The following is a 10,919-nucleotide window of genomic DNA, read 5'->3' on the forward strand; positions in this document are numbered from 1 at the left end:
CACTGACCTACACTGCGTGAGGGAGTTTTCTCACTGGGAAAGTCCCCACACCCATAAAACCACAGGTTCAAACTAAAAAATTAAAATAAATAAATGCATCCACAGATAACTTTAGTAACGGTGAGGTAATTATTAAGTAGTATCATAAGGTTTATTCTATCACTGGGCAAATTTTTTTTTAAGATAAAAAGGCCAGACATCTATGTAATCTCGGTCTAGGGATACAGATCAACAACTGTAATTTCATCACAGAAAGTGGCATGAGGTCCTTAGAAGTTAAGTGACTGCTCCAGAGTAATACAACCAGCCAAGTATGACACAATGAATATCAGTAACTAAAGCCTGCCTTCCACATTTATTAGATATATACCCCCACCCAAGTCCTTTCATGTCTCTAAATCTCAGATTACTTATGTATGAAAAGGGATGTCTGTACCAAAGGATTAGAAGATCAAATGAGATGATGTTTAGCAAGCGTTTGGAAAACTTTAAAGTAATATGTAAAATAGAAACCATTCCACATAAGTTTCTTTCCTTCTCTTCATCTCAGAACCACCAGACAACAGTCCCCCTAGTCTCTCCTCCTATTTTCCAGTCTAAAAATGAGAAGACCTTTTTAGGCAAAAATGAGGAGGCCACAAAGCAGGGGTGTGATGATGAATGTTGAACAACCAGGCTGGGGGAGAGAGAGAAATAGGATATGGACAGGCACACTTTTACGTTTAATCCACATTAGTAACTTTTTTTTCATTATTTTCTTAAGTCTAGGCAATAAAAAAAACACCCCATAAATCGAGCACTGGTTTACCAATAGTCTTAAAGACTTTTTGAGATGTTGGGGCAGCTAGGTGGTTCAGTGGATAGAGCACCCGCCCTGAAGTCAGGAGGACCTGAGTTCAAATCCAGCCTCAGACACATAACATTCACTAGCAGTGTGACTCTGGGCAAGTCACTTAACCTCACTGCCTAACCAAAAAAGACAAAAAAACCCCCAGACTTTATGAGATATAAATGCTCAAACTACAATTGGTTCTCCCAAGAACAACTTGGAGGCAACCCCCTTGATATCACTCCTTCCCATACTCTCCCAAAATGGACTCACTTAGAATGACTCCCCCACTGTTATGATGCCTTTCTCCATACCTGCAAAGTTACCCAAGTCTCCCCCATCCTTTAAACAAACCTTCACAAGACTCTATTGTCCCCTCAAGCTACCTATTATCCTAGAGTGGAGCACATATCAACTGGAACAAAGTAAAATAACTGAATTTATTGATACATAATCTAACATGTAATATGGCCTTTTGCACAATCACTACTTTTATACAATTTTATACCTGAGTTCACAAGATTTTGATACACTTCAATTCTTCATCTTGAAACCACATTTATCACATGGGATATTAGACATATTTTTGTCCATTTCTCAGATCCTAACCTTAATTACAGCTTCCTCCCAGTCCAATGAAGCAGATTTATCTTCATTACTTGGGTAAATTTCTTAATCTTTTGTGGCGGCATATGATGTCAGAGTATTGCACCTCCATTTGGGGATTTCTGTAACTCCAGAGCATATTTATCAGGAGGCAGCTCGTGGCTCAGTGGATGGAACACTGGACGACTCCGTGTGTAGGAAGATCTGAGATGAAATCCAGACTCAGATACTTCCTAGCTGTGTGACTCTGGGCAAGTCATTTAACCTCTGACTGCTTGACAAAAGGGACCAGCTGGGATCCACTGTAGAAGGAAATGACAAACCATTCCAGTATCTTTGCCAAGAAAACCCAAACGAGGTCAGCAAGGGTCAGACATGTTTGAAATGACTGAACAATAAAATTTATCAGAGTTCATCGTTCCCCAAGACACTTGTGGGAGAAATAGATTTTTTTTTAAAGTCTGATGAAGATGCCTAAATCTTAAAGGTCCAAATGAACTTCTCACGATGCTTTTGGTATAGCCTTGAATGAAAAAGTGAGTTTCTTTTGTAAAAATTGCCTTTTCACCCTCAGTCTTCAGTGCTCCAATTATAATACTGACTTGCCCAAAATCAAGTTTTTTTAATTCAAAGCAATGATCAGTAGCTGTTTTTTAAACAGGTTCTCCAACTTAAAGAAACCTCCAACATACTAGAGGAACCAATACTAATCCCTTCTGCTGCCAGGTCCCTCTGAAGGTCTCTGCTTGTTTTCTGAGGATTAATTAGGCTGTTTCACCGAAATAGTTTGTCAGTTCTTAGAATTGTTTTTCCTTTTTGATAGCATTTTCCTCTGAGCTTCAGAGAAATGACTTTGTTTCATTGTGGACTTGAAAGATCCTTTCCATCTTCCTCAAGCCAGCAGCTGTCATAATATCTCTAACAGCCACTGAAGTGTACTTCTTAAAGAGCTAAAAGTTTTTACCTGTTTCACTGGAGTAGCTAGCAACAATTCTTAAAAACCAGAGTTAAAAACAAACCTAAGACAGTAAAAAATCTAACACTGGGCTGACAGAGAATCAAAGGTGGGAAAACCAGTTTAATCCTTCACATCTGGTCAAGGTCAGACATATAAGCCTAGCATCAGTAGGAGCACACAGGCCTGAATGTTGCTATAACAAAATGAAACCATATCAAAATTGTTTGTCCCAAGTAATTCGCTTGGTACTGTAACATCTTTTCTTCTAAACTCAGGGCTCTCCATTTCCTTTCTTTCTCATTCTCAGTACTCCCTGACCTGGCTTATGACCTTATCACTCAAATGAAGCTACTCTCTCCAAACCTATCCATGATCTCTAAATTTCTAAATCTAATGGTCTCTTCTAGATTTTAACAGTACTGCACTCATGCGTGCTCTCTCTCTCTCCCTCCCTCCCTCCTTTTCTCTCTCTTCTCCACTAGGCACCTGTTTGATTTTGTTTGGTTTCTTTTGCTGATTCATTGCACATTCACTAAATGGGAGTAGACCCCCACCCACCAAACCAAACACCCCCAAGGCTCTGTGTTCTGGTTTTCCTTTCTCTATATCCTCTCTCATTAGGTCAACCCCCATGGCTGTAATTATCATTGCTATGCAGATGACTCCCAGATATATAAATCCAGTCCCAGACTCTCTCCCAAACTCTACATCACTAAACATTTTGAACTGGGTGTCCTATAAGCAACTCAAACTCAACATGTCAAAAACAGAACTCTACCTATCTTCATCGAAACCTTCTAATTTAGTCAGTGGGAAATAATCATCTATTAAATGCCTACTATGTGCCAGAGAAGCCAAGTGTTGAAGCGGAGAGAGCGTCAGGCCTGGAATCAGGAAAACTCATCTTTGTGAGATCAAGTCAGGCCTCAGATACTAGCTGTGTGACCTTGGGCTAGTCACTACACCCTGTTTACCTCAGTTTCCTCATCTGTAAAATGAGCTGGAGAAGGAAATGGCAAACCACTCCAGTATCTCTGCCCAAAAGAACCCCAAATGCGGTCATGAAGAGTTGGACATGACTGGACAACGACAACAACATGCGTCAGGAATTGTGCCAAGCGCTAGTGACACAAAGAGGGGCAAAAGGCAATCCCTGCCCTGGAGGAGCTCACAATCTAAGTGGGGAGATAACACACAAAGAAATATGTACAAATAATAAATATAATAACAAATATATATAAAACTACATATGGGATAAATGGGAAAAATCAGAAGAGAAAAGGCACTAGAATTAAGAGGGACAGGGAAAGACTTCCTTTAGAAGGCAGATTTTACTGGGATTTGAAGGAAGCTCTGGAAGTGGGGATGATGAGGAGGCAGTGAATTCCAGGCATGGTTATCAGTCAGAGAAAAAATGCCCAGAGCAGAGAGATGGAATGTCTTGTTAAGGAAACAGCAAGGAGCCTTGTGTCACTGGATCAAAGAGTGGGGAGGGAGAGGTTGGTGTAAGATGGGAAAAAAAATAAGAGGTGGCTAGGTCATAAAGGGCTTTGAAACACCAAACCATTCACCCAATCACACTCAAATCTTCCTTCTCCCTCATTCCACAAATCAAGCTTAGCACAGTGTGGGACAAATAGTAGGCACTTAATAAAGGTTTGTTGATTGAAATCTTCTTATTCCTGCCTATAAAAAACTCTTGCATCTGACTGACTTCTCCCTACTCACACCCAGCCACTACTTTAATTGCCTCCTAATTAATCTTTCTGCCTCAATCTCTCAACCCATTACTGTCAAAATGATTATCCTAAACCACAGATCTGTGTCACTCCTCTGCTCAAAAAATTCCAGTCCTGCCCTATTGCTCCTAGGAAAAAATATCATTTGGCCTTTAGGGCCCTTCATAACCAGGCCCCAACCTACTTTTCTAGATTTACTATTTTTCTATTCCAGGCAAACTGTTCCTTACAAAGACACTATCTCTTCTCCATGTCTTTGCACACTTGGTTCCCCTCGATTAGAATACACTACCTCCTCCCCTCTACCTCTCAGAAAAGCCTTTCAAGACTTGGCTCAAGCACCCTCGCCCCTTTTATCTATGAAGCTTTTCTTGATCCCCTCTCTGCCTTTAAAGTGCTAGTTCTTTAGCTCCCCAAACTACTTAATTTTACCTTGCATTCCTGTATAATGTTGTCTCCTCGGATGGAATTGGACATCAATATCCTGGCCTGACTCCTCAAAGGGAAAGTCTTCCATATTTCTAATCTTTGTATCCCTAGGGCCTAGCACAATGCTCAGCACATAGAAGGGGCTAAGATGTTGAGTAATATGGAATTTGGTATACTTCTAAGACTTAGTACTGAGTCTGTTGTCATTGCTTAGACACTTTGTTTCAAGGAAGTGTTTAATTGGGGAGGGGAAATGAGGAAATGACAAATCTAAAACTAAAATGGCCATAATATATTTTTAAAAGATTCTGTAAAATAGAAAAAGGAACAAATAAGAAATGAATAAGTTACTCCTCATTGTAGGGTTTAACAACTCATGAGGTGAAACTGTGACATTAACTGGTCGAATGAAGCTTTGGGCAGACAGGACATGATAGAAAGGCTGCAATGGCCATCGTACTAGGGAAAGAAATTGTAAGAAGTAAAAAAAGCCACAACAAAACCTGTGTACGGTTTCTCTTACCAACCTCAAAACCACCCCACAAGGTATCAACCAACATATGCCTTACTTCACAGCAATGCGAAGCCATGACTGTCTTCTAGGTTCAAAAATAAGATGAATTTTTATTAGCCTGCAGCACAAAGGCAAACATCTGAAACCACATGAAACCTGACTAAAAATCCTTCAAATGGATAAAATTGAGAAACAGAAGTTCCTCAGCAGATACTTGATAATACTTTCATCCCCTTATCCAAGAATGCTGAATGACTGAACTCCACAAGGTGAGGCTAAATGAAACAATTTAATTGCATAAATTTTGAACAGGTTAATGTTTGTCACACAAAGGCAACTTAATGGACTTCATGCACTCTTTCCAGAGTAATCAAGTTTTCAAAACGCACTAAGTTAGAAAATAAGTAAAAACTGATCACAAGAAATGCAGCAATAGGAAAAAAAAAGCAAACCAATTCTTAGGAAAACTTTTTTTAACTATACCATCTACCCCAAATAGCATTTTAACACTACGGTTCTGATTTTAACCAAAATTATGACACTAACCTGTTCCCTTGTTCCCAAGTGCTTATTTTGGCAATATTTCCAATGTAATTCTAGACAACTCTCAACTGAATTTTTAGTTACACACTGTTCACTCAAAAATTCTGGTTTCTTTCTGTCTTTCTCCTCCCACCCACTTCCCCTTTAAAAGTTGCTTATTTCTCAAGATTGTTTTACTGTTCAAAAATCTTCCGAACTGGAATTCAGCACCTCAAGAGAAGTACCTGATTGTATGCGTTTGTTTGTTTGTTTAAAGCTTTTAGCAGATCAATCTAGTAATTAAGTTCTAAAATTTTCAGTTAAGTCTCAAGATGACCGCTACCACAAAAACAGCTGATATTTCTATAGTACCGGCCCTAACATTCTCATTTGATCCACAACACCATCCCTGTGAGGTATTTGTATTCCTTAAAGATAGGGAAACTGAGGTCCACGGAGTTGACTTGCCCAAACTCACAAGCAAGAAAAGTATCCAAACCAGGATTGGACACTTTGTAAACTAAACCTGCCTGCCTGTCTCCTTGTGCAAAATAATGAGGACAGGACATACAGAAAAGTATCGAAGTAATTACAGAAAAAAAGTTGAGCAACAGCTTTCTGGAAGCCTATTATGAAGTAACAAGTTTCCGGAAGGTCTTTTGGAATGTGGTTCATAAGATGCTCCAGAAACTCTCTTAAAATTTTTTAAAAATCTCAATGGAGAAAATGAAAACTGTAGGAAAATATACCCAAGCTAAGCACCCTTACTGGGCTGCCTTTTTTTTTTTCCTGGGAGGCAATCAAAGAAAAGTCTGGGTAAATCAAAAGAATTTAAGCTCTTTTTTTTTTACTTAACTCCTTTATCGGAGTGGTTTCTGCACAAAAATTAATGTCCAGGTGATTCAGACTTCCACCTTAGTTGGGCTTGGACTGCTAGATATTCCATAAACAAAAAAAAAATCAGCTCAAGATCTTTGAAATGCTTTTCTTCCCTCCTTAAAGTTTTAACACTCCACTCAGGTTTTAGGTAGGGAGAGAGGGAGAGAGGAAGGGAGGAAGGGAGGAAGAGAGAAAGAGAGGGAGAAAGGGAGAGAAGCAGAGAGGCAGAGACAGAGAGTGTCCCTCTCACACTGGCCTAAGCCGGTGGTTTACTAGCACAGCACGTTGCTGATTTACCATCGTTGGGGAAGGGCACTGGAATTTTGGGGGGTAGGCAAAAAAAGAAAATCCAAAATCCAACTGAAAAACCAATTTAAAAAACCTACGCCAGGAGCCTTGGGGTGTCACACTTAACAGAAGAGGGAACTCAAAAAACCGACAGAAAAAAAAGCTTGATGTTAAGAAAACAGGGCTATGTCGGGGAGCCTTGCAGCCAGGATTGAAGGGATATCTGTCTGCACACTGCGGCCCCCCACTAAACACACTTACAAACACGTATGTACTCAAAACCTGAAAACGGAGGGAGAAGAATTGGGATGAGCAAAAAACAAAAAAAACAAGGGAAGAGTTGCAGCCAGGATTTAAGTTACGTCTCCACTGCCTCACCCCCCCACCACACACAAATACCAACGGGGGAAACGGATGGGCAGATAACAGGACTGACTGTAGACGGAAGCCTTGCAGCCAGTATTTAAGTCGTCTACATATCGCCCCCACTACGCTCACTTTGTCTCTGTCTCTCTCCATATATATACACACACACATTCACACACACACGCACACACACACATACACACACAACCCAGTAACGAAGGACAAATGGGATGAGCAGAGAGCTTAGGCTACAGAATGGAGTTTTGCTGCCAGCATTAAAGTTATGTTGGCAAAATTCTCCCACCTCTCTCTCTCTCACATACACACACACACACACACACACACACACACACACACACACACACACACACACACACACGGGAGAGAGAGAAAGAGAAAAACTCGAGAACCAACGGAAAAGAAAAAGGATGGGCTGAAAACAAGGTTAGAGGGGAGCCTCGCAGCCGGAATAAAGTGAGCTCTGCATATTGCCCCTATCACGCGCTTGCTTACACACACACACCCACGCACGCCCCCCAGGCAGCAGGACAGAGCCTCCTTCCCTTAGCAGCCCCAGCCCAGCCGAGCTCGCCGGGCCAGATCCAGCGTAGCCCCCGGGCTCGGGGCTCCGGGCTCGCAGCCTCTCTCCCCACCCCGCAGGTCTCCACGCCCCCTGCAGGGACTTCCCCCCGACGGCCCCATCCAGCTGGGGCTCCAGCTCCCAGGGCCCGCCGCTCGGCTTGCTGAGTCCGGGATGGAGCCAGAGTGGAGGACGACGGGTGGGGGCGAGGCGCCTTACCCAGCAGCGGCGAGGGGTCCGGGCAGCTGGGCAGCGGCCGGACTTTGCCGGGCGGCCCGGTCTCCATGCTCTCCGTGGCCTCCTCGGGCTGCGGCGCCGGGTCTCCGGCCGGCTTCTCCAACCCCGCCGCCATCGAGGCTGCCAGCGCCTCTCGGGCGACCTCGGTCACGGTCACCGGCACGGAGCCGCGGCCCTCCTGGCTCTGCTGGTGCTTGGAGAAGAGCTGCAGGACGTCGAAATCGCGGCCCGACAAGTAGTAGAAGAGCGTGACGAGGAGGTGCAGGGCGCAGAAGACCACGAGCAGCCGGCAAGCCTTCTGCAGGGACTTGCCCGGCATGGCCATGCTCCCGAGCAGCGGCTCCTTCATCCTGACGCGACCCCCTCCCCTCCCCCCTTCTTAAAAACGGGGTGGGCAGCTTGGAGGCGCCGGCGAGGGCTGGCCAGGAGGGGTGGGAGCACCGCGGCCGCCAGGCTCGCTCGGGAGGAGGTTCCCGCTCTCTGCTGCCCCGGCCCCGCGAGTTGCGGAGGGGAGGGAGGGGAGGAGGAGGAGGAGCCGCGGAGAGAGGGGGAGGGGCGAGATTACGCCCAGAGCCGGGCGCTTCCTCAGGGGGAGGGGGGAGAGGAGGAGGTTGCACGGAACTGGGGCTGGCGGGGAGGGCGGGGCCCGACTGGAGGGGTGGAGCAGGGGAGGGGAAGGGGCCGGGAGGCCTCTTTCCCCAACTCCTCCCAAGTAAAACCTTCCAACTATCCGCTCTGCCCTTGCAGCTCCAAGGGCTCCCGGCAGCGTGGGTGGGTGCGTTGACTGTGTGTGCTTAGTCCACGAATCAGTAAACATTTATTAAGCACCTGCTATTCGCCGGGCAAGGTGATAAGTGTTGTGGGGATGCAACCGCTAAGGCCTGTTGATTATTTACAATCTTACTCTGTATATAGCTTGTTTGTGCCCAGTTGTGAGCAGTGTCTCCCCCACCAGACTGTGAGCTCCTTGAAGAGCAGAGACTGTCCTTTACAAGTCTTTTCATCTGCAGTGCTTAGTACTATGCCTGACATGTTGATCAAAGCAAAAGACGGTCCCTGACCTCAAGGGGCTCACAGTCTTAATGGAGAGACAATATACAGACAAGCCGTGTACAAACAAGATAAGATATAGGATAAATTGGATATGATCAACAGGGGAAGGCACTAGGCATTAAGGGGAGTCCGGAAAGGCTTCCTGTAGAAGATGGGGTTTTAGCTGGGATGTGAAAGAAAGCAGGAGATGGAGATGAGAACATTCTAGGCATGGGGGAAAGCAAGTGAAAACGCATGGAGGAGATGGAGTGCCGGGTTCGACTTTATAGTAAGGTGGCCAGTGTCACTGGATCAAAGAATATTGGGGGAGGGTAAGGGAGAGAGTCAGGTCTAAGAAGACTAGAAACAGGAGATTTTATATATGATCCTCGAGGTAATAGGGAAGGCACTGGTGTGTTTTGAGTAGGGTGGTGATGACCTGGTCGGACATGGTTCTGCACTTTAGGAAAATCACTTTAGTGCACAGGAACACCAACAGGCTCTTGTAGTAGTCTAGGTGTGAAATGAAGAGGACCTGCAAGAGAATGGTGGACGAGTCAATGGAGAGAAGGGGGAGTAGTGTGGAACCATGGGTATGCCTCTCTGGCCACCTCTCTAAAGCTGTGGGCAGGGTGTTGTATGAATGCTCCGAGGGCCACTCTCTCATCCCGTTAGAGCTGGTACTGCTCTGCTCTCCCAACGTCCCGGCTCGGCCTGCTTTCCCCTCGCTTGCCCAGCTTTTGCTTTCTTCTTCTTCTGTCTTCCTAGCCCAACAGCAGCCTCCGCAATGTCTCCCTCGCTTGATGGTGCTCAGGAAGTCCAGGTACAACTTCAGTCGCCCTGCGCTTAGGCTGGGCTGGGGCGGGCTGGGACTTGAACCTTAGCAGCTGCTATTTGGGACTCCTTCCCTCCCTCCCTCCTCCTCCTTCTCTTTACTGGCCCCTGACCATCCTCCCGCCTGCCTCTCCGGAGGGAGCGTGCCTTCCCTGAAGTGGAAAAAAAAATACAAACAGCTTGAGCTCGATTAGTTTCCTTCCTCTCTAGCCGGGGCGGAGAGAGGAAGGAGGTTGCAAGCCAGAGGGGAGAGAGAGTTTGGGCCGAGCTGCACTGGGGGAAAGCAGAAGGAGGGGCCACTTTGCTAGGCAGCCAGGAAGCTTGCAAAGCTGCAGCACGGCCGTCCCGTTTCAGAAGGGCAAGCGTAGTAGTCAAGGCCACTCAGTTAGGCCGCCCCCCCAGTTCCTCCCTAGTACTTTACCACTTTGGGTCCTAAGGAGAAAAACCAAGCTAAGCTTAGGCCGGGCCCAGGGAATGCCTAGGAAACTCCGACCCGCTGGAAGATAATCCCTACCTCTTTGCCTGTAAATTCGGCTGGGAAACTCTCAAAAGTGAGAATGGGAAAGAGGAGAGTTGTTATTGCTGCTGTTACTACTATTATACAGCACTTTACGGTTTACAAACCTGTTTGATCATTCTCTTGACGTGGCAGAACTGGACCTGAATCTGACTTTTCTGTACACTTCGGGTGTCCATCCGGGAAGAAGAATGCTTATAAGCCTTAGCGGAGAATTGGGAAAATGCCCCCGCCTCATTCGGTCGCTTTTCCCTCTCCAAGGCTTCTCAGTAGTTAACTGATCTTAGGTATAGCTGACCTCAGGGTATGTTCCCTAGAACACTTTTCAAATAAATGTCTAGAGTTTTTGGATTGCTTAAAAAAGTCTGGGGAGGGCGGGGAGAGAAAACTGAATAATTCCCCTAAATTCCTTTTGTTTAAACTCCCTGGAGGCAAACACCAGCGGTTCCCATCTCCCCCCAGAGACCCCCCCCCCCCGCAGGTGGAGAACCGCCGGGACCCAAGATGAATAACAGATAGCTTCTGTCTCTGGGGTTTAACTGTTCTCAGTCGCTGTCCTATCCACTATGCAAAAAGCTCACCACTCTGG

The 10,919-nt window shown here is 45.5% G+C and overlaps 1 protein-coding gene and 1 long non-coding RNA gene across 3 annotated transcripts in view; both read right to left on the reverse strand.

Annotated features, from left to right (window-relative positions):
* Positions 1-8,391, reverse strand: part of B4GALT1 (beta-1,4-galactosyltransferase 1) — an 88,720-nt gene extending 80,329 nt beyond the window's left edge. For both annotated transcript variants that reach the window (XM_020967327.2, XM_020967325.2), the window contains exon 1: positions 7,930-8,391. In XM_020967327.2, the coding sequence (XP_020822986.1) occupies positions 7,930-8,296 (367 nt within the window). In that variant the 5' untranslated portion in view covers positions 8,297-8,391. The remainder of the gene's footprint in view (positions 1-7,929) is intronic.
* An 853-nt stretch (positions 8,392-9,244) lies between these two features.
* Positions 9,245-10,522, reverse strand: LOC110194838 (uncharacterized). Its single transcript, XR_002320805.2, has 2 exons — positions 10,438-10,522; positions 9,245-9,514 (listed from the first exon to the last, which is right to left on the reverse strand). It is a non-coding gene; the product is annotated as an uncharacterized LOC110194838 (long non-coding RNA).
* Between the last annotated feature and the right edge of the window lie 397 nt (positions 10,523-10,919).

Source organism: Phascolarctos cinereus, unplaced genomic scaffold (genome assembly GCF_003287225.1).
Source record: "Phascolarctos cinereus isolate Bilbo 61053 unplaced genomic scaffold, phaCin_HiC Scaffold_4;HRSCAF=312, whole genome shotgun sequence".
Lineage (NCBI taxonomy): Eukaryota > Metazoa > Chordata > Mammalia > Diprotodontia > Phascolarctidae > Phascolarctos > Phascolarctos cinereus.